General features: G+C 56.6%; 1 protein-coding gene across 10 annotated transcripts; it reads right to left on the bottom strand.

The window, feature by feature from the left end:
• Positions 1-111: 111 nt before the first annotated feature.
• PDZD4 (PDZ domain containing 4) lies at positions 112-22,576 on the bottom strand. Of its 10 annotated transcripts, none has more exons than XM_084871039.1 (10): positions 21,887-22,575; positions 17,903-18,391; positions 6,874-7,127; positions 6,546-6,584; positions 5,707-5,797; positions 5,145-5,243; positions 3,992-4,054; positions 3,314-3,415; positions 2,943-3,038; positions 112-2,766 (listed from the first exon to the last, which is right to left on the bottom strand). In XM_084871039.1, the coding sequence occupies exons 1-10, from the start codon at positions 21,944-21,946 to the stop codon at positions 1,219-1,221; spliced, it is 2,841 nt and encodes a 946-aa protein (XP_084727165.1). In that variant the 5' UTR covers positions 21,947-22,575; the 3' UTR covers positions 112-1,218. The 10 variants fall into 10 exon arrangements, with proteins under 10 accessions (XP_084727165.1, XP_084727167.1, XP_084727170.1 ...); XM_084871041.1 differs by having other exon boundaries at positions 6,892-7,127; XM_084871044.1 differs by lacking the exon at positions 2,943-3,038 and having other exon boundaries at positions 21,887-22,576.
• Between the last annotated feature and the right edge of the window lie 405 nt (positions 22,577-22,981).

Genomic DNA, 22,981 nt, shown 5'->3' with positions numbered 1-22,981 from the left:
AAAAAATTCCAACCCCCCCAACACACACACACGCACGCACGCACGCACGCACGCACGCACACCCCTCTGCCGCCCAAGCTCGATCGATGAGAAACACAGGGAGGCCAGGAGTCACCATAAAAAGGCAGCTTGCTTTATTGTGATGCCAGTGGGGGGCAGGGATGGGCAATCTGTCTGCCTCCAAGCGGAGGCTCTCTGAGGCTGAGGGGCCCTGGAGAACATCCCAGTCCACACCTGCAAAGCGGGGTGCAGGGCATCTCCCCAGTCAGCCCAGCTAGCCTGGCACGGCTCTCGCTGGGCTCCAGGCAGCTCCCTCAATTCCATGTGGATCTTGTCACAAAGCTCTTTTGCTATGACACGTGGGCCTCGCTTCTGGACCCCTCACGACCCTCAGAAGAGAAGCCACGCTCCACGTGGAGTCAGGCACAGCCCTTAGCTCAGGTATTTCCTCTTGGATGGATACTGGCCCCTCAGGCCCGCCTCGGCTCTCCCTTGGTCACAGGAGGTAGCCCCCAGGGTGAGCCTTGAAAGCCCTTGTCCCCACACCTCAGAGCGGAGGCCAGCAGGAAAGCTGCTTCCCATTCTTCCCTTCCTTCCCATCCCTTCCCTCCCACCCCTCCCCTCCCTTCTCTTACTCCCCTCCCACCCCCCTCCTTCCCAGCCCTCACTAGGGGGGTTCCACCTTTGTCAGGCTGCCTGAAGGAGCTGCTACCCCCCAGGGCAGGTGCACAAAACAGAAAAAACAATTGGCAAGCACAGAAAGGGAGAAAAACCACAAAAACAGGGTCGCCTTTGTCTACAAATAGTGGAGGCCCCCAGCATGGGGGAGAGACTGCTCAGCTCAGGAGCTGGACATTCTCTTGTGCTTAGGACAATCCTCTTTACCTCTCCTTTTCAGCTCAATACACTGAGAGCTGGGGGCAGGGGGTGGAAGGGGGGAGTGTGTGCACGTGCATGTGCCTGGGCTAATGTTGCACACACATACACACACGCGCGCGTGCACACACACAGTGGAAGGGGTGCCCATTCTCCTTGGGGGCTTCTCTCTGGTAACCAAGTCCTGTGCACAAATACAAAGACAGGTGTGTGCACACCTGTGCACAAAGACACACACTAGATTCTACGGGAGACGAGGGGGTGGGATTCCTGGAGGCTGACTGGACCCGGGCAGGGGCAGAGGGCCCGCCCTGTAGCGCAGCTGGCTCCCATCTAGGCAGCTCAGACGGTGGTGACGGAGAGCAGAGGGTTGTAGACTCGCTTGCCGTCAGCTGAGCGGGTGCCATGGGCCAGCATCTCCTGAATGGTGATCCAGTTGTCTAGAATCTTCTTATTCCGCTTCTTCATGGTCTTGCGGTGGCTCAGGGCAATAATGTTGAGCTCAGCCTTGCTGTCGCCGTTCTGCTGTTCCCTCAGGCACTCCAACCGGCTCTGCATCATGAACTCACGCCGCTTGCGCTGCTCTCGGGCCCGGATCAGATGCTGCTTCCGCTCCTCCTTGCTCCAATAGCGGCCCATCTTCATCTCGCTGACCGCGTCGTCGTCCGTGGTCATGCCACTGCGCTCCTCGCGGATCTTCAGGGCCCGGGCTTTCAGGAGGCGATCACGCACGGGCCGCTTGGCCACGTAGCGGGTACCATCGCTGCGCACCTTGACCTTCCACTCCATGCGGGGCCCTTCACTGGCTGCGGCCACGGCTCCGCCCACCCGAGGGCCACCAGCCAGACTCAGGGGGCCGTGGCCCAGATCCTCCAGGCAGCGCGGAGGGGCCAGCTGCAGACAGCTTTGGTAGTGCTCGCCCTCCGGGCCCTGGCCTCGGTGGCGCCTGGAGAGGTAAGGGCTGCCCTCGGGGCCCACGCGCTCCAGGGCGACCCCCATCTTGGGGCTGCGGCGGACACGCTCCTCGGAGTGCTGTCTCCGGCCCACCTCGGGATCCCGGGACAGGGATCGGAACTTGCCGGGGCTCCCCGGCGGAGGAGCTGCCTTGGGGTGGGTGGCGACAGGGGGGCTCGAGGGGGTCCGATTCAAGTTGGAGTTGCCAGCAGCGGCCCGCCTCAGGGGGCTCTCCTGCAGCGGCTCGGTGAGCAGCGGGGTGCTGCGGCAGCTCTCCCCCGTGTTGTAGGCACTGGTGCTGTCCTTGTCAGACTTCTCGGGCAGCTCGGAGATGTCGGGCAGCTCACGCTTCTTGGGCTCGCTGGCGCCCAGTTCGTAGACGCTCTCCTCCTCCAGCAGCCAGGCCTTCATGCAACGCTCCCGCAGCTGCTGCATCTTCTGCGCCCGCAAGATGTTGCGGCACTTGAACTCCAGGTGCCGCAGCTCCTCCTCCAGCATGGCCATCTCGTGGCCCAGGCTCTCGTTGCGGTTCACGTCCAGGGCACTGTTGCCCCCGGACGCGCGGGCGAACAGGAGGCCCAGCTGGTTGCCATTCTCCAGGTGGCACTTGATCTCCAGCAGCTCCCGGTAGCGCTCATACTCCTCGTCGGTGAGGCCCGGGACCTCAGCACCCCCCAGCCCAGCCCCCTCGGCCAGCAGGGAGTCCATGCTGAAGTGGAAGTCGCGGCTCTGCAGGGCGTCCCCTTGCAGGCCGAACTTGCGCAGGGTGCCGGGCGTGTTGGTGGTGCTCAGGGGCTCATCCCCCAGCAGGTCGTGCTCAGAGCTCTCCTCATTGCGGGTGCTCTCGTCAGTCCGACCCACCCCACTGTCCAGCTCCTGGCTGTTGCTCAGGCCTGGGCCCGCATCCGGGGCCCCTGGCTCCTCTTCTTTTCCGAGCTGGGGTAGAAAGATGAACCCTAACTCAGTCTGGGTCCCGTTAGTGGGGGCGCCGAAAGAGGATGGGGTGATCAGAAGGGCTTTGGGGTCCAGCCCACCTCCCACACCCTCCCAGCCCCTCCTCATCCTCCCTTCCTGCTGGCCCTCCCAATGACCTGCCCTTCCTCCTTCCTCACCTGCTGGGCAGGGGGGGATTTCAACTTCCCCTCATTCTCTGAGCCCAAGACATCCAGGAAGTCATCACGGTCACTGTCCTTCATTCGCTTTGCCAGCTGCAGAGACAGGCCCGTGATGTCCCCACTGTCTTAAAAACCTCCCCAGCCACCCTTCCAGTTGCCTCAAGATTCCTTACCCAACAGGGTTAAAAACCCCAGAAAGGGGGTGGTCCTGGCCATCATAGGCCAAAAGGGAATACAGGCCCTGGGACACTGCCAGCCCGCTGTCAGTGCCAGGCTGTTGGCATGTCTGTGCCCCTGACCCAAATCAGCAGATTCCAAGACAGAACGCCCAATGGGAGGGGACCCAGAACAGCCTGCTGGACACACACCTGGCTCTCGGGCCGGGCCACCAGCAGGGAAATGTTGGTGTTCTCCTCTTGGCTCAGGATGGCAACTGCCTCTTCCCGGTTCTGGACGTCCACACCGTTTATCTGTGGCGGGTGAGGAACAATCAGCAGGGATGCCAGGGCTGGCTGAGGGGCGGGCCCTGCGGGAGCACCCTGGGCTGGGACGGGCTCCCCAAGCTTTGGCAGGATGGAGACAAGTGGGAGGTGCCTCAGGAGAGGACAGCCTGGCCTGTGCAAAGGCGCATGTGCTCAGAGGACAACGTAGGACAGATGTGCTCACATCTGGGGGGCAGAGGGAGAGGCTAGTTAAGGTGCCAGAGCAGATCCGACGGGCACACGGGAGTCACCCAAGGCTGCCTGGCACCAAGCTAAGCTCTTAGGACAGAGCTGGGATCAGCTAAGAAGTGGTAGGGCAGCTTGGCCAGTGTGGCTCAGTGAGTGCCGACCTATGAACCAGGAAGGTCATGGTTTGATTCCTGGTCAGGGCACATGTCTAGGGGCAAGCTCAATCCCCCAGTAAGGGGTGTGCAGGAAGCAGCCGACCAATGATTCTCTCTTATCATGGATGTTTCCATCTCTCTCCCTCTCTCTTCCTCTCTGAAATCAATAAAAATATTTTTAGAAAAGAAGAAGGTGTGGAGAGGCAGCTGGTCTGCTCACCTGGACGATTCGGTCTCCCTCTCGGATCCGGCCATCTTTGGCTGCAATGCTGTTGGGATTCACCTGCAAGGCACACACATCGTGGGTGGGGACTGGGCACCTCTGCCAAGGTGCCCTCTCCGTAGAACAGGTCAGCCTCACCTTGGGAGTCCCCGAAGCCAACCAAAGGCTCCTTGCTCACTCCCTCTTCAGCTCAGACCAGGAACTCCCAAGCTCCAGGAGGCAGGGACAGAACAGGGGGCCTAGGGCTAGTCACCTCTCCCTAGCACGAGCCACCAACTTACTGACGGAACCTTCCAGCCCCTTGCAACACCCCCTCGTGCCCATGTGCTGGCTGGCAACCCTACACACTTTTGCATGAAAGCCTGTTCGTGTTTGTGTCAGAGGCTAGGATACTCTCCCATGCTCAGAAAACAGCAGTGGGCCAAAACCGGTTTGGCTCAGCGGATAGAGGGTCCCAGGTTCGATTCTGGTCAAGGGCATGTACCTTGATTGTGGGCACATCCCCAGTAGGGGGTGTACAGAAGGCAGCTGATCGATTATTTCTAACTATCTCTCTCCCTTTCTCTCTGTAAAAAATCAATATATATATATATATATATATATATATATATATATATATATATATTTTTTAATAGCAGCGAGATAGTCCTATGAAAGTTAACTTGATTAGGATACTGCTAGACTGTGGATGGCAGCAGGGGAGTCATCGGACACAGATAGGTGGAGGAGAATGACCCCATGAGTGCCAGGAGGGCTGCTGCAAGAGGTGCGAGGAGTAACAAAGCCTGGCCGGGTCCTCAGCCTGCCTCAGACTTGCCCACTGTTCCATCCTGGCCACGTACGCTGGGGGAGGGCTGTCAGGCTGGGCATTCACTGACTATTGATGCTAAGCAGGCCTTATCGCTGGCAGTTGGGTCCCTGTGGGCAGCCTGAGCACCCTGGGCAGTGTGCAAAGGCCAAGGAGTTGGATGCTATGGGGATTCTGTGTGCCAGGCCCTGCCCCACTACCCACCACCATGGTGCCCGTTCCCCTCACTGGTGCAGTACAGATGGGCATCATCAAAGTCCAGCTTTGAGGTCCTAGCACAAAGAGAGCATGAGGCTCTGCTGCCTTCTAGAAGACTCCACTGCCATATCCCCACCGTCATACCTCTCCAACGTAGATGCCCAGGTCCTCCTCATCATCGGTGCGGTAGCAAACCATCAGCCCCAGCTTGTCCCGGTGGCTGGCTTTATACAGCTCCACCTCCTGCCACAAGGGGGCGTGGGGGAAGCAGAGGGAGAAAGCCCCGGAAATACGTGAGCAAGGACCCAAGCCGTGGCGGTGGGCACGGCCCAGCCCGGACCCCCGGAAGCACTTCACCTGAGCTGAGCCTCCAGGTTCGGAGGATCTTTCTTACCGTCCCCAAATGGCGCATGTGTTTCCTACCAGGAAATGCCCAAGACATACGCACGAGACGCACAGGACACAGACATGTATGTGCGGGACACAGACTCACCGACATAAACCGACCGTGTGACCTCACCCGTGCCCTCCCCAACTCAGCCAGACTTGGTGGGTGAGCCTGAGTAACCAGCCACATCCCGGGAAGGACCACAAGGCCCAGCCGCCTGGAAGCAGCAGGAGCCAGACCTGAGGTAGGCTGAGGACAGCCATCCTGGGACTGGCTCCCGAGGCTGGCTGCGGGCCCTGCCCTGGCCGCCTGGCTCACCTCATACTCCAGCTCGTCCACACGGTCTGCCTCCTGCGGGCCGCCCTCCAAGAACTCCGCTGGGTCATAATACTCATGGCTGATGGGGGGGCTGCCCAGGAGAAGGGGGGATCAGGCTGGCCATCTGCTCCTCTCATGCCCTTGCCCCAGCCCCAGCTCCCGAGCTGGCCAGTCCCACTGCACTTAGCATGGAGCCCTGCTCTGGGTACAACCTCAGGGAAGATGGTCAGAACTCCCTCCTTCTGAGCTACATGCATCCATGCATAGACCAGGAGTGTGCAGGGGTCCGCACTGGGGATGCAGGCATGCCTAGACTCCTAAGCCTGTCCTGCACCGTCCCCCACCTCAGACTCCTCCAACCATGCCAGCTGGCAGTGACTTCTCCAAACTGTGGGTATCCTTCCCGCCCAGCACTGACCCCACTCATGCAACGCCCCCAGGAGTTATCCAGGCCCCGGAGGACATCTGGGGGGCAGAGAAGGACCCACCCTACCTCCAAGGGTGGCCCTTGTTGCCCCGAAGCTAAGCTTGGCAGCCGGCAGCCCTGGGCCTACCTCTCTGCGAGGGGGTCCCGGGACCACCTCCCTGCAGCCGGGGTTTAGACTAGCAGAATGAGTCAGTGCTCACACAGTCATGAGCCACCAGGCCTGGGTGAGAGGCCCTTCTTCTGAGTGGGTCAAAGCCAAAGAAAGAAGCCGAAGAGATGGAAGAAGTTCAGAGCAGGGAGAGAGATGGGACAGACAAGGATGCAAGAAGATTCAAGGGTGATGCTTGTGAGGCAGAAGACGATGGGACGGCAGAGGAGAGAGGATGGAGGAGGAGGAGCTGAGGACCTCAACCTTCCAGCAGCAAGATCCCAGGATGGTCCTCCCTTGGCCCTGGGGGTAGATACAACGAGGAGCCTGTGTGTCAACTTCCCCTGGCCCCTTCCCCGGCTGGTGTTCAGCCTGAGGCTAGAGGCCTGGAGATTTCTGAGCCCTTGGGTGCCACAGTCAACTCTGGAGGCCAAGGGGCCTGCTTCCTGCCCGAGAGGGCAAGCCAGTCGGGGGTCTCCCCGCCATGCCCAGAGCTGCAGCAACACAGCCTCTGGGTGGGGTGGGGATGGCTGCCCCTGGTGGCGTGCCCTCTCTGGAGGCAGGGCCCGGGGCCCTCCTGAGGGCGACTCACAGCTCAGACAGGACGTACGGCTCCAGGATGACCATGGGTGGGGTGGGCGGGCGCAGCTTGCCCAGCGCCATGATATGCTCGAAGGTGATGTCAGTCTGAGTGCCACTGTCCACCATCTGCAGGTCATGACAGGAGCTGTCCCCCCGGAGGCGGGGGCTGCGTCTCAACACCTGTATCACCAGGGGCTCCTTGGAGGAACGCAGGGCCTCCAGGGTTTGCTCCTGAGACAGCTTGGAGAGCTCCTTCCCGTTCACCTGCGGCAGAGACATGCCCCCATGAGAACCCACTGTCCAGTGCCCCCATCTGCGCAACCAAGAAATCTGCTGTCTGGCCTGCGTGGCTCATCCTGTGAACCAGGAGGTCACGGTTCCGTGCCTGGTCAGGGCACATGCCCGGGTTGCAGGCTCGATCCCCAATAAGGGGTGTGCAGGAGGCAGCCGATCCATGATTCTCTCTCATCATTGATGTTCTCTCTCTCTCTCTCTCTCTCTCTCTCTCTCTCCCCCTTCCTCTCTGAAATCTATATATATATATATATATATATATATATATATATATATATATATACATATATATATATATATATATATTTTTTTTTAAAGAAATCTGCTCTGCTTACCCATAGCGCCCTCATTTCCAGGCAAACCCCACTTCTCAGCCCTGTCCCCACGCAGTGCTGTATGGGGATGCTGGGCCATGCCCCGGAGGCCAGGGAGCCCCAGTGACTACACACCAGAACACCCTTCAGCCCTCCCCCGGGGAGTCACCCACCCTTCTGTGCCCTCACTCCAGCCCTGCCTCTCCTTCAGGCAGCAGAGGCCAGAGTGAGCAGCTCAAAGACTGCGGAGCCCCCCTTGGCTATAAGTGAGCATTTGCTGTGTGAGAGGAAGACCCGTGATGGGTTCAGGCGGGAGGATCAGGGAAGAGCAAGACGATGCAAAGGACAGGATCACTGTCCTCAAGGTAGCGAGGGACTCAGCAAAGAGCAGAGGCCAACACACACAGAGCCTGGTGGCATCACAAGGCAGTCTAAGGCCAAGGAAGTGGCCCTTCCCCAACCACCGCCATTTCTTGGGCGCCTGATGTGCCCAAATCTGAAGCTGACCTATTTGGCAGATGAGGAAGCAAGGCTTAGCAAGACGAAGGGGTTGAGTCAAGGTCATGAGCCAGGCCAGGATGCGCGCAGGGGTAAGAGTGGGGTGAGCAGGGGAGGAGGAGGCCGTGGCAGGCTCTGGGGCCAAGAAGGTGGGACTGGAGCCGGCTCTAGGGAAAAGCATGCTGATACTGGCTGGGGGAAAGAGGGCCTTCTGGGAGATGGAGCTTCAGAGCAGGGTCTCAGCTGGGTAGAGCAAGTTGCCCTAAAGGTAAGGTGACCAGACGTCCCGCTTTTGGCGGGACAGTCCCGATTTTTAACAATTTGTCCCGCGTCCCAAACATCGGGATGTGGGACAAATTGTTAAAAAGCGGGACTGTCCCGCCAAAAGCGGGACGTCTGATCATCTTACCCTAAAGGTAACTTGGGGATAGAAGACTGGCTCCAGCACAATCCCTAATTTCCGCAGCAGCCTGTGTGCCTTGGGCTCTGGGACGGTCACTTTCCAGCTAGTGAAGCTCGCAGCATACACTGCAGCCTCAAAGCCCTGCTTGGCACGGAGGTAAGAAGACTAATGACCCAACCAACAGCCAGCACCTGCCATGAGGCCAGTTTGGGTGACAGGGTCTTCCATTTCCATAGCAGCTTGTGGAAGAGCTGTTCTGGGCCTGGGGAGGCCACCCACTAGCAGTGACGCCTCAAATGGCTACATCCAGCAGGGAAGTGTGAAGACAGACCTTGGGGGGCTACTATGGAAGCTCAAGGCCAGGCTGGGGAGGATGGGGGTAAGGGAAGGCTCCCTGAGCAGGTGCTACCTGCCCTGAATCAGGGGAAGAGACGGGGAGGCTGGTTTGCAGGTGGAAACCAAGCCCCTGACAGCCAGCATGGAGAGTGCGGGTCCCGGGGACCCCATGGACAGGGCCCCACATGGGCCAAGGCACCGGCCTCTCTGCTTGGCTGCGCTGTCCCGTCTTCTCATCCTCACACACAGTGCCACCTTCCTCCTGAATGTCTCGGGGGATGTGGTTCCTCAGAGATGCTCCACCCAACCGTAACACCATGTCTTCCCAGTTGCCACGCGACGGACCAGCCCGTGTCCTAGGAGAGCTGGAGAGTCAGGGACCCTTGGCCGCCAGCCGCTCCTGGGTACTCCCCCCCCCCCTTTTTGCTAGGGGATTATGACCTTGGAGATAACCTCCGGCTTTCTGTCTCTCCCCCCTTCCAAACATTCCATGGTCAGAAAAGATCATGTTTTCGTCAATTCTGTCTAATTATGAAAGGAACACAGGTTCGTTGTAGATTAGAACATTTGAAAAATACAGAAAACCGTCAGGTGCCTATGGCGTTCAGAGTTCCTGAGTTTCGGAAGAACAGCTGGAGGGACCCCGAGCTGGTGGGGGGCAGAGTGGGGCTGGGAGCTCAGGGAATGGGGAGTGGGCTCAGTGGGACAGGTGGAGAAGCCCTCTCTTGCTTTATGTAGTAGAGGTTGGGGGGTATATGAGGTGGGTCCCCGTGTGGTGTATGAATGGCAGTGGGGGTGGGGATATAGGTAGGGTTCTGGCTGAGATGTGGAGGCGTAGGGGCAGGTGTGGGGGTAGGCAGAGTGCGCGCAGGGGTGGTTATGAGTTGGGTGGGTGTGGTCTGGGTAGGGCTGTGAGTGGGGAAGTGGGGGTGTGGGTGTGAATGGATTGTGTGGGTGAGGGGTGAGGCTTGGTGGCTGTGAGGGTGGGTGAATGACCTTGCGTTGAACCCTCTTCTCCAGAAGCTCTTTGCTTCCCCTCCCCCCACTTCTGCCACCTCCCCACTCAGCACTCAGTGTCAGCCTGTGTCATTATCCTCCTTTGTCTCCATCCTAACCTTTTGGTAAATTATTCATCTGGGGGGCGAGGGGGGGGGAGAGAGAAGGGTGGGGATGGGGGGGCTTCTCCATTACCTTTTTACCCACTGCACAGCTGCCTGCCGCTCTTTCCTGTCCCTTCACACATCCTTCTTTCTGGGGACTAGAGCAATAGGAGCGGGGGTCCCAGGCACCTGCTCCTCACTTCCTGCCCCCTCCTGTCTCATAGCCACTCATGGCCAGGTACCCGTGTGTCCATCCTCGCTGAGGCTCTGCCCAAACACCTGGGCATGGCAGCCCGGGGAGGCTGCTGCGCATGCTAAGCTAAGATGACCAGACGTCCCGCTTTTTAACAATTTGTCCCGAGTCCCGCGGTGTTTTAAAAACGTCCCAATTTCTGGAAAGATCGGGACTTTTTTACAACGCCGCGGGACGCGGGATAAATTGTTAAAAATCGGGACTGTCCCGCCAAAAGTGGGATGTCTGGTCACCTTATGCTAAGCACGTGGCACAAGCTGGACCCTGGTAGACCTAACACGTGGATCAGGCTTCACAGGCACGCGAGTTGGTTCCCATCAGGCTCTCGGGAACTCACGGATACACTCCCACCACACCCCGATTTCTGACCTGCGAGGGCCCACCGGGAGTCCTCAGGTCACCCTCAGATCAGAGAGGAAGCCAGGCCCCAAGGAGCCCCACGCAGCCTTCCCAGGAGTTTCCCACGTGGACCCGGGGTGGTCAGCTGCCCCAGAAGCCCTTGCGGTTGAAGAACGGCAATACTCGCTGGATGAGCTTGTAGTCAGAGAACGCACCCTGGGCTTCATGCTCTCTCCTCGGGGCCTCTGATTCCTGCTGCTGGGATGGGCCCAAGTGGGTTGGCCCATGGACCACAGCTCAACCCAATTCACTTCCACCAGGAAGAGAGGACTGGAGCCTTAGAGGCACCCCTTTGCCCAAATGGGGCCCAGGTGGCCGTCACAGCTTCAGACAGCCTGGTTCCTGCTGACACTGACAGAGCACTCACTGCCCGGTCACCATACAGGTCCTGAGGGCAGTAGCCACCTCCAGGCCCCATGGCACCCAGCTCTCCCCTCATCCTGGCTCAGCCCATCACCCGATCACACACTCAGTCCGGTCCTTGCCCCAGAGTATAAAATGGTAATCTTCCTGAAGGAATACGTCAATAAGTTTGAAAACGTTCATCCTACCCTCTGATCCAGTACATTTGCTCTAAAGAATAGGTCCTAAAATGATGACAAATGGCATGCAAATTGCATTATTTTTCACTGTGGTAAAATAGACCTAAGGCAGAATTCACCATCTTAACAACTTGAAGATGTACAATTCAGTGGCATTTAGTAGTATATTCGCATTGTGCAGCCATCAGCTCGATCTAATTCCAGAACATCTTCATCAACGGGCACAGAGGAAAGCAACGCAGGACGCTCAGGGGGCAGTCGCGATTGGGCAGGGGCCTGGTGCGGGTGAGGGAGGGCAGCCACAGCCACTGCAGCTGCCCCCAACCCGTCCCCCTGCCCCTTGGCTGTGCAAGAGCGGCCAGTGGCTGAGGGCTGGGCCCTAGGCGCGCTGGCCCCGCCCCCTCCCAGCCCAGAGCCTCAGACAAAGAGCCTGTCTCTCCCGTGTATCTCCCATCTCTCCCTCTTCCCAAATGCTCCGATGAGGAATCTGCGCAGGGCAGGAGGAGGGAAAAGGAGGCCAGGTTTTGCGGGGGTCCCCGGGGGACTCCCTGGGAAGCCCGGGGAAGGCCCTTTCACTCTCAGGGAGGCCTCTGGGATGTGTTTAATGACATAATCGCTATTATGACTCAACTAACTCCACTCTGATTAGGGAACTGGGGCTAGGAGAAAATAGAATCCAGAACTACCCGCTGCCCTGGCGCCGGGAGCTCTGAGGGACCAGCTGGCGCGCAGCTCTGCTGTCCGGGAGTGTCCAGAGGACACGGGACACAGCTGTGTCTCTCTGGCTTCCCCAGGCGAGTGCTGCACTGGCCTGGACAGAAGCCTCTGCAGAGAACTCTGGAATCAATAAAAGTATATTTTTAAAAAATTGATTGATGTTTCTCTCCCTCCCTCTCCCTTCCTCTCTGGAATCAATAAAGACATATTTTAAAAATTAAAAAAAATAATTTTTTTTTTAATTTTTAAAAATATGTCTTTATTTTCTGGAATTGCCCTCATTAGATTCAGCTTAAGCACTTGGACAAGTTGCTGTATCCTTATCCTTTAAAAAAAAATGTTTATTGATTTCAGAGAGGGAGAGATAGAAACATCAATGATGAGAGAGAATAATTGATCGTGCCTCCTGCACGCCCTACACTGGGGATCGAGCCCACAACCTGGACATGTGTCCTGACCGGGAATTGAAACGTGACCTCTCAGTTCACAGGTCAATGCTCAACCACTGAGCCACATCAGCCGGGCCAAAATGCCTTGATTCGTAAAAATTCTAGCAAGGCTCTAGCTGGTTTGGCTCACTGATAAAGCAGCAGCCTGTGGACTGAAAGGTCCCAGGTTCGATTCTGGTCAAGGGCATATGCCCAGGTTGTGGGTTCGATCCTCAGTAGGGAGCGTGCAGGAAGCAGCCAATCAATGATTCTCTCTCATCATTGATATTTTTATTTCCCTCTCTCTCTCCCTCTCTGAAATCAATAAAAAATATTTTTTAAAAATTCTAGCAAGAACACATCAGAATACTCCATCACCATGTAACTGGCCCAGTGAGTGGTACGTTCCCAGCTGAGTCTCCCTGGATAAGCGGTACCATCCCACCCCTATAACACCCCCAAAACCTTCCTGTTCTGGGACAACTGCATGAAAAGGAAGCATGAGAGGCATTCACCTCCACGGAGGGTGGTGTGTGCGCCTGGGTGCCCATGTGAGCTGCCTGTGTGTTGGTAAGGCTGTTGGGGGATGGGAAAGGAGGGTCAGTTCCCACACCTGGCTTGGAAAAACAGATTAATCCTTTGGGACCCACGTTGGAGAACGACCCCTGGAAATTGATTTGATAGATCTGAGGTGAAGCCTCGATTCTTATTGGTAACAGACTCGCGTGCTCAGTGATGTTGGTGTGATTCGGGGCTTCCCTGATTTAATCCAAGTTCCTACCTGAGGTTCTCACTACTCAGCCTGTGGCCCGAGAACCAGGAGCATGGACATCGCCTGGGGGGTTGTAAGAAATTCAGAATCCCAGGCCCCACCCTGGACCTGTTCCTTCAGATCCAAAATGTTAACAAAGGCCCCATGGTGGAGTCAGCTGTCCCAGAGCGCCCTCTGGAGGAACCAGGAGGGACTTGCGCTCACCTGAATCAAGTGCTTTCAAATGGCCTGTCTCCTCTCTCCTCTCCCCTCCTCCTCCCTCCCCAAGGTGGGTGGTGCCCAAACATGCTGAGCTGAAACCTGACCCATCTGCCCTGCCCATGCTTTCCCAGGGAAAGCGGGCCTCTCAGGAACCTCTGCAATCCTGTTGGAAAAAAAGCAGCAGGCACAACTGAAAATACCCTCCCATCCACCCACTTCTGGACTAACCTGGCCTGCAGTAATCAAAATGGTGTTCTCTGTGGAGTCCTTTTCATTTCCTCGGCTCAAAACAGGCACGAGGAAGAGGCAGATTGCACTGGGAAGAGGCGGGATGCCCTAGCTGGCTTGGCTCAGTGGATAGAGCTTCAGCCAGCAGACTGAAGGGTCCCGGATTCTATTCCGGCCAAGGGCACGTGCCTGGGTTTCGGGCACAATCCCCAGTAGGGGGCGTGCAGGAGGCAGCCGATCCATGAATTCTCTCTCATCACTGATGTTTCTATTTTTCTCTCCTCCTCCCTTTCTCTCTGAAATCAATAAAGAAATCTATTTTAGAAAATAAAAAAGAGGAGGGATGCCTATGACACCCCAAAGCCACCCCCAAACCCCAGCTTCTCAGTCTTTCCTCCTTTGGCTTGACTCCTGAGCAAATCTGCCCATTGCTTTTCCATCAGGAGACCCTCAGAATGATATTGGACATCCTTCTGTCACTGGATATTAACCGTGACATGTCCAGGAGGAGTAAGACCTTCTCCAGCCAATTTCAACATGTTAACAACCGACCTCACGGCTTGATGGCAGCAACTCCAGCCCCCGCCCCCAACAAATGAGATCCCAGGGGATCCAGTGCCAAGGCAACGACCCCAGGAGGCAGGCACTCCTTAGTCCCACTTAGCAGCTGAGGAGAGGCACTGAGCAAGTATCAGCACCCCAGCCTGTCTTACCTGGCAGGGGCCTGAGATAGAGGGAAGGAAAAACCCGCTCAGCCCCACTAGGACCCGGGCTGGGCTAAGCGCTCTCACCTGCTTTTTGTCCTTTGATGTGTGTGTGGGTGTGTTCAAATGTATTTCTTGTTTTTATTTTTATTTTCTTATTGATTTCAGAGAGGAAGGAAGGAGAGATACAAAAACATCAATGATGCCCTGACCGGTTTGGCTCAGTGGATAGAGCGTCAGCCTGCAGACTGAAGGATCCCAGGTTCAATTCCAGTCAAGGGCATGCACCTTGGTGGTGGGCACATCCCCAGTGGGAGGTGTGCAAGAGGCAGCTGATTGATATTTCTTTTCTTTTTTTTTTTTTAATATATTTTATTGATTTTACACAGAGAGGAATTGAGAGGGATAGAGAGTTAGGAACATCGATGAGAGAGAAACATCGACCAGCTGCCTCTTGCACACCTCCCACTGGGGATGTGCCCGCAACCAAGGTACGTGCCCCTGACCAGAATCGAACCCGGGACCTTTCAGTCCCCTGACCGACACTCTATCCACTGAGCCAAACCAGTTTTGGCTGATTGATATTTCTAACTCTCTATTCCTCTCCCTTCCTCTCTGTAATAAAAAAAAAAAAAATCAATAAGCCGGGACCGTTTGGCTCAATGGATAGAGCGTCGGCTTGGGGACTGAAGGGACCCGGGTTCGATTCTGGTCAAGGGCATGTACCTTGGTTGCGGGCATATCCCCAGTAGGGGGTGATCGATGACTCTCTCTCATTGATGTTTCTGGCTCTCTATCTCTCTCCCTTCCTCTCTGTACAAAATCAATAAAATATATATATATTTTTAAATCAATAAAATATATTTTTTTAAAAATGATAAAGCAAGGTGCGCCCATGCACATGATGGCTATTGGGATTCAGTGCCCCATCCATGCCCTCCACAGAATTTCCAGGGGACCTACTTCACAAGGACAGAACTGAAGCCCTGCTCAAGCGAGGTGGGGGGCACAGCAGGTGGGGAGAGATGCCATGGAAGATAAATATGTCGCCCAGCTGTCCTCTGCTTCATGCTCGGTCAGCCTGATCCCCTGTCAGGGCACATGCCCAGGCTATGGCTCGATCCCCAGTAGGGGGCATGCAGGAGGCAGCCAAATTGATGATTCTCATCATTGATGTTTCTCTCTCCCTCTCCCTTTCTCTCTGAAATCAAAAAATATATATTTTTTTTAAAAAAAGATAAATATGTCTCCGAGAGTAGGGACAGGCATGGGCCCACTGCCCTGCACCCTGCTCTCAGCAGAGATTGGCCCGTCTGTCCCCCACCATTGAGCCTCTTTGTTCATGCTCAGCACCTCTCTCCCCCACCCTCACCCCGTTGTAAAAAGGCTCCAGGAGGAGGGCGCTGTGGTGTTCCAAGCTGAATGAATCCCTAGCGCAGAGGATGGTGGCTGGCACAGTGGGGGCTCAACAAGCAGGTGCTGGACAAAAGGCGGCCTGGGAGACACCGGAAGAGCTGGGAGTTGTTCTTTGGCCTCTCCTGATGTGGCCAGAGGGGAGGGGACAGGCGGTGGACTCGCTGGTCCTAGACTCTGAAAGAAGAACGGAGTGGCCAGGCCCCTCAGGCAATGGGTGGAATGGGCTGGCTGTTTCTTTTATCACCTACGCCTCCTTTGCCAGGCCTGCCAGCCAGCCAGCACATGATGGTGTCCGAGAAAGAGCAAAGAGACAAGCTCAACAGAGTGGAGTGTGATTCGACCAGCCAGAGAGAAGGACCAGAGAGAAGGACACGGGACCAGCAAGCAGGGGCACATGGAAGGCATTTTGTGCTTGAGCTCTAAATCAGGGGTCCTCAAACTTTTTAAAGTGGGGGCCAGATCACGGTCCCTCAGAGAGCTGGAGGGCCGGACTATATGAACTACTAATTCCTACTGTAACACCTCGGCTGCGCTCACTGCCCAAAAAACCTGGTGGGCCGGATCAGACTCCTCTGCGGGCCCCATGTGGCCCGCGGGCCGTAGTTTGAAGACCCCTGCTCTAGATGGTGCTAGGTGATGCTGCTTCCTCCCTTTCCACCCTTTGCAACCTGGCTCCTTCGGATTCTAACTCAACAAGCATTCCACCCCCATCCCCGCCTCTGCCAAGGGTCCTTTCTAGATGTTTCAAGCTCACCTCCCCACTCCGCCTGCCACTCCAGCATCCACCCTTGGAGGACATGGCTGTAATAATAGAAATAGAGCTGGAGTTCTGACATACTGCATTTAAAGTACTGTGAGAGCCCGGCCAGTGTGGCCCAGTGGTTGGGCATCAACCTATGAACTAGGAAATCACAGTTAGATTCCCGGTCAGAACACATGCCCGGGCTTTGGATTCAATCCCCAGTGTGGAGTGTGCAGGAGGTGGCCGATCAATGATTCTCTCTCATCATTGATGTTTCTATCTCTCTCCCTCTCCCTTCCTCTCTGAAATCAATTTTTAAAATATATATAGTAATGCAATAGCTCAGCCAACATGGTTCAGTGGTTGAGCATCGACCAGGAGCATCGATTCCCGGTCAGGGCACATGCCCATGTTGCGGGCTCGATCCCCAATCAATGGTTCTCTCTCTCTCCTTTCCTCTCTGAAATCAATAAAAAATATATATTTTTTTTAAAGTACTACAATATACCATACCAGTAGAATACAGGGCCAAAGCCATGTCACCATCTCAACAGCCACAGGAAAGGCATTTGACAAAATCTAATGACCCTTCATGAGAAGAACCCTCAAACTAGGAATAAAAGGGAACTTAACCTGATAAGGATCATCTAGGAGAAATCCACAGCTAACCTCATACTCAGAGGTCAAAAACTGGAACCTTCCCCTTAGATCAGAAGCAAAGCAAGGTGCCCACGTCTATTCCCGCCTCCTGGAGGTTCTAACCAAAGCAAATAGGTGAGAAAGAGAAAGAAAAGGCATCCAGGTAGGAAGGAAAGTAAAACTATATCTATTTGCCCATCATATAACCCCCATATATAGAAAATGCTGAATAATCCACTAAAAACTATTATAGGTCATAAATGAAGTTTAGCAAGGTTGCAAGATACAGGATCAATATACAAAAATCTTATATTTCAATACAATGGCAATGAGAAAGATGAGAAAGAAATAGAGAACACAATTTCACTTACAATGGCATCATAAAAAATAAAATGTATAGGAATAAATTTAAGACAAGTACAAAGACCCAAATGTAAAAATATCTGGCCATCTAGCCAGTTGGTTAGAGTGTCATCCCAATATACCAGGATTTCGGGTTTGATCCCCAATCGGGGCACATATAAGAATCAAACAATGAAAGCATAAATAAATAAGTGAAACAAATCAATGTTGCTCTCTCTTATCTTTTTCTCTATTAAAAAAAATAAATTTTAAAATTGACACCCCATGTTCATGGGTAATAACTACTCACCCAAAATGATCTACAAATTCAATGCAATTCCCATAAAATCAGCTGGTTTCTTTTCAGAAGTTGCCAAGTTGATCCTAAAATTCCTATGGAAACTCAAGGGACCCAAAATAGCGAAAGCAATCTTAACGAGTACAAAGTTCGAGGATTCACACTTGCTCGTTTCAAATGTTACTTGCAAAGCTAAAATAAACGCAATGTGGTACTGGCAATAAAGAGACATTTCTACCCAAAGGATATGCAAATGACCAATAACTAGCACAAGAAAAGATGCTCAACATCATTAGCCATCAAGAAATGCAAATCAGAACCACAATGAGCTACACCTCACACACAGTAGGATAGCTATTACCAAAAACACGCACTGAGGTGTAGCCAGTTGGATTCCAGGTTAGGTTACTTGCCTGGGTTGTGGGCTTGATCCCCGGTGGGAGGCTTGCAGGAGGCGGGAGGCCAGCAGGGGGCAGGAGGGGTGCAGGGGGCGGGGGGTGAGCAGGAGGCGGGAGGGGTGAAGGGGGCGGGAGGGGTGCAGGAGGCGGGAGTTGAGCAGGAGGCAGGAGGGGTGAAGGGGGCGGGAGGGGTGCAGGGGGCGGGAGGAGTGCAGGGGGCGGGAAGCGTGCAGAGGGCGGGAGGAATGCAGGGGGCGGGAGGGGCGCAGGGGGCGGGAGGCAAGCAGGAGGCGGGAAGAGTGCAGGGGGCGGGAAGCGTGCAGGGGGCGGGAGGCGAGCAGGCAGGGGGAGGAGAGAGGGAGGCGGGAGGCGGGCCTGAGTCCGGAGGCGTGCAGGAGCGGGCAGGCGAGCGGCAGACGGGAGGCGTGCAGGAGACGGTATGCTAGCTGGAGGCCAGAGGCGTGCAGGATAGATGTCTCTCTCTCCCTGTCCCTTTCTCTCTCTCTAAGAAAGAAAAAAAGAAAGAAAGAAAAGTCAATTAAAACTCGTTTAACAACTTAATTAATTTAAAAATTTAAAAACCGTGCTGGGGAAGATGTGCAGAAACCAACCCTCTTACATTGTCGGTGGGAATGCAAAATGGTTAAAAGTTAAGCAGCTCCTCCGAAAAGTCAAACAGAATTGCCCCGGGATCCAGCAATTAATTCCATTTCTGGGCACACACCTAATAAACCTGAAAGTCTGAAGGAACTCAAACAGACATGTGTACAGCCACGGCATGATTCACAATAGTCCAAAGATGGAAGCAACCCAAACAGCCATCAACAGATGAATGGATAACTATTATGTGAGAATATTACTCAGCAATAAAAAAAAAAAAAAAAATAGTAGTAAAAAAGAAAATTAGTAGTAATGCATGCTCCAAGATGGCAAATGAATGAAGCCAGCCACAAAGAGTCACATTTCGTGTGGTTCTATTTAAAACCATTTTTAAAAATCTGGAAAGGGCAAATCTACAAAGACAGAAAGTAAATTAGCGGGTGCCAGGCGCCGGGAGGTATGGGGGGGGGGGAATGGGTACGGGGTTTCTTTTTAAGGTGACGAAAATGTTCTGGAATTAGACAGAGGTCATTAATTGCACAACTCTCTGAATAGACTAAAACCCTCTAATTTGTACGCTTGAAGGGTATGCGAATGCTCTCAATAAAGCTTTCATGTTGTTTTGTTTTTTAAGTGCCCGAGTCATCAGGCGAAAAAGGCCTGGAACCCGAGGCTAGGACACTCAAGTCTCCCTTAACTCGGGGGTCGGAGACCTCTAAGATCCAGGAAGAGGCTCCGGGAGCCCTTGCAGAGGAAATCACGTGACAAGCGATGTAGGTGGGCATGTGCGTTTCTCTGGGCTTCAGTGTGTCTCAGGGGTGTCCCTTACTCTGGGGTAAGGTGCGGGGGTCACAGGCAGGTAGGAAGGAGGCAGGGATCAGTGCCACCGAAGCTGGGAGAACCCCAGTGTTTAGGAAGCACTGGGGCCAGAGGCTGGCTGGCCTTTGCTTGAGAAGAGGTTCCGGGCAAAAGTTCTCCCTTCTCTGCCTGGGATTCCAGCCCCCAGAAACAGGCTCATCGGAGATAGCGAATGGCCTTCTCTGCTTTCCAGATTTGACCAATTCAATTCTCTCTTGTCTTCCCTGAAAGTAAAGGATGCTTCCTGCCGAAACCAGTTTGGCTCCGTGGATAGCGCGTCAGCCTGAGGACTGAAAGGTCCCAGGTTCGATTCCAGTCAAGGGCATGGACCTTGCTTGCGGGCACATCCCCAGTAGGAGATGTGCAGGAGGCAGCTAATCAATGTTTCGTTCTCATAGATACTTCTAACTCTCTATCCCTCTCCCTTCTTCTCCGTAAAAAAATCAATAAAATATGTTTTTAAAAAAACGATGGTTCCTCTTTTACAACTCACCCAGCCCCCGCTTCTGTCCCAACTTTTGCAGGAGCTGTGAAAGGGATCGGCGTTCCCAGGGACTCAGTTAAGAGGGACTGTAGCCCAGGCCAGGAAACAGCATTGTGGGGGGGTGCCAGCCTTTGCAGGACCCCCCTGCTGAAGGCCTACTTGCCCAGGACTTGGGGCTATCTCTCAGGGTGGAAAGCCTGGCCCGGGAATGGATTCAGACATGGAGACTCCTGAAGGCAGTCCTAGCCCAACCTGTGGCGCCTCCTCCGACCGCCCTGCGGACTGCACCCCCCAAAGGGTTATTACCCCAGTGCCTCCCCAGCAAAGCCCAGGGCCCACCACTTCGGAACCGCTTGCCTTTTTGAAAAAAATTATTTTTATTGAATTGATTGGGGTGACATTGGTTCACAAAGCCATCCAGTTTCAAGTGTACAACTCTAAAACATCCTTCTGCACACTGCATAGTGCATCGTCCCAAGCAAAGTCGCTAGGGAACCGCTTGCCTTTTAATAAAATGATTCCAAGAAAGGAAGCAGCGAGGATGGGATCCCTGGGCCCTCATGGGCCAACCAGCGCACCCCACCTCCCTCGGATAGCCCAGGGGTCGGTCACTGGGATTCCACAGGACCGCCTCTAGGTCCCAGCCTGGGTCGCTCCCGAACCCCATCCCAGGAGGGAAGATAGCAAGGACCGGGATTGGGGGTGTAGGGAGCGTGAAAAGCGGGGGGCTCATGCCCCCCCCCCCGCAGACCTGCGGAGAGAGAGCGGAGGAGTGCCTCCAGGCTAGGGCAAGACTGCCCTCCTGCCGGCCCGCCCGCCCCCCTTCAGGGGGGCCAGCAGAACTAGGCTCCCAGCCCAAATGCTGGGCTTTCCCGGCCTCCCCAACCCCCTACTGCACTGATTCTCCCCCACTTCCCGCGACCCCGCTGATACCTGCAGGGGTCCCCCCTATTCTCCTAAGGAAACCCCATTTCCCCCAGCCACCTCTCTTTGCCTGCACCGATTCCCCAGTCTAGACCAACCAACACGGAGTTGAAGAGCATCTGTCTGTGTCGGTTTGCCCCTGGGTCTCCACTCCCTCTGACCTTGAACTCACTGCACTTAGTCCTGGGGGGCGTCTCAGGCCACGCCACCTGGGACATTCCTCTGGACGGCTCTCAGGGCGCACACAGAAAGTACACACACGCGGGGGCCGCGGGGGCCCCCACGCACACAGAGATGGGGCACAGGCACGCACTCACGAAAGAACGCCACGCACAGGCAGGGAAGCCCGCTCCCAGCCCCGGAGCTGGGTCCGGGCCGGAGCGCGCAGCTCGGTGTCTTCCTCCAGTCCACACCCCTCGAGGGAGAGAGAGAGAGAGAGAGAGAGAGAGAGAGAGAGAGAGAGAGAGAGAGAGAGAGAGAGAGAAGGCTGGGCACTCTGGAAGCACCCAAGGTCTGGGAGCCCACCGTGTGGGCAGGGCCGGAGCACAGAGTGGGTGCTGGGTAGGCATCCCCGACGGGGCCAAGCATCCGGGGGGGCCCCGGGTTGCCAGCGCGCTCCTGGGCCCCTGTCCCGGCGAGACCTGGATTTGGAGATCCTCCGTCGCGGGCGCCAACCTCCCTGTCCTGTTCTGGGTCCAGCCCGCCAGCGTGCGCCGGGTATAGGAGCTCGTTGCTATGCAACCTCTACCCAGCTCAGGCGCCCTCAGCATCGTGCCTCCCGGCTCCCAAACGCACCGGGATCGGACCGAGCCCAACTTCCCGACCCGGTCCGACCTGAACCCAGTGTTCGCGTCCCAATCTGCAACCAGAGCCCAAAGGATGCGCCCCGCGCCCCCTCCCCACGCAGCTCCCCCCCCCCGCCGCCCCCCGTCTGTGACTGGCTCCCGTGAGCGCCAACACCCAGCAGCTGCAGGAATTGAGGGCGAGGACGGCTCCCTACCTCTCCCACCAGAACCCTCCGGCCCTCCCTCCCACATCTGCCGGGGGCCCGGCTCCCCCAGGCCGCCCCCCCGAGCGGGCTTCCCCCCCAGGTGGCGCCCACGCCTCCCGCCCCAGAGGCCCAGCCACCCTACCTGAAGCATTACTTTGTACTGCTCCTCCGGTTTCTGGACCACGCACATATTGCATCCCATGGTGCTGGCCGGCGAGGGAGAGGGCAGAGCGGGGTAAACGCCTTTCACTGGCCCTTGCGCGGGACCTCGGGTCCCGGGCCGGGGCCGGGAGCCATACCCTAGAGCTGGGGGCGGGCCGCCTAGCGGGGGAGGGGGGCACGCCCCCGAGGGGGGGGCAGCTCCACGCCCCTCGGGTTAACTCTTGCTTGGCTGAGGCCAGGGGCCAGCATGCTCCCCCGCACCCGGCCAGGGGGAAAAAAGGGAAGCGGGGGGATGGGCGGGCGCGCCGGGCGTTGCTTGGCTACAGCCCCCCAGGAGGCGCGGGGGCGCGCCGGGCCGCCGGGGGCGTCAGGGGCCGTGGGCCACGCGCCTCCCCGCCCGCGGGGCCCGCCGCTGCCGCTGCCGCTGCCTCCTCCGGCTCCCGCCCATGGCCGCCGGCCCCGGGAGCCCGGCCCTCGCGCTCGGCGCCGCGGCCCGGCCCGCCGACGGGGGGGGGCGGCGGCGCGGCAGCGACCCCCGCTCGCGGCCAGACCCGCGCCCCAGCTCCCGCCTCGCCCGGCCCTGCTCCCCGCGCTCCCGGAGCCCGATCTCCGGCCCCCGGCCGGCCTGCTATCTGCAGCTCCCGCCCGAGACCACGGGCACGCGCGCGCGGCCGCGGCGGGGGAGGGGGAGGGGGAGGGGCGCGGGGACGGGGCGCACGCGCGCGGGGGAGGGGAGCGGGGCGGTGGGGGGGAGCGCGGGCGGCGGGAGGCCGGGGAGCTGGCGCGGGAAGCCGGGGGCGGGGCCTGGATGCGAACCTCCAAGGGGGGCGACCCCTGGCTCCCTGCCAGCCCAGGCGTCGGGTCCCGGGGTGCCCAGCCCTGGACGTGCCGCCTGGGAGACCGGGATCCTGTTTGGAGAAACGCCCCCCTGGGGTCTCAGAGAGAGCTCAGGGCCTCCGAGGGAGATGCGATTTCACCCCCTTTGCCCGGTCCTTCAGGGCAGCCCGAATGCCTCTACCCCTCCCTCCTTTTCCCCGTGAATGAGGGCCTCTCTCTTTCCACTCGGCCTTTCGTT

This window comes from Pipistrellus hanaki, assembly GCF_964339955.1.
Source record: "Pipistrellus hanaki genome assembly, chromosome: X".
Classification (NCBI taxonomy): Eukaryota; Metazoa; Chordata; class Mammalia; order Chiroptera; family Vespertilionidae; genus Pipistrellus; species Pipistrellus hanaki.
The sequence above is the reverse complement of the archived record's forward strand: the minus strand, read 5'-3'. Positions and strand labels throughout refer to the sequence as shown.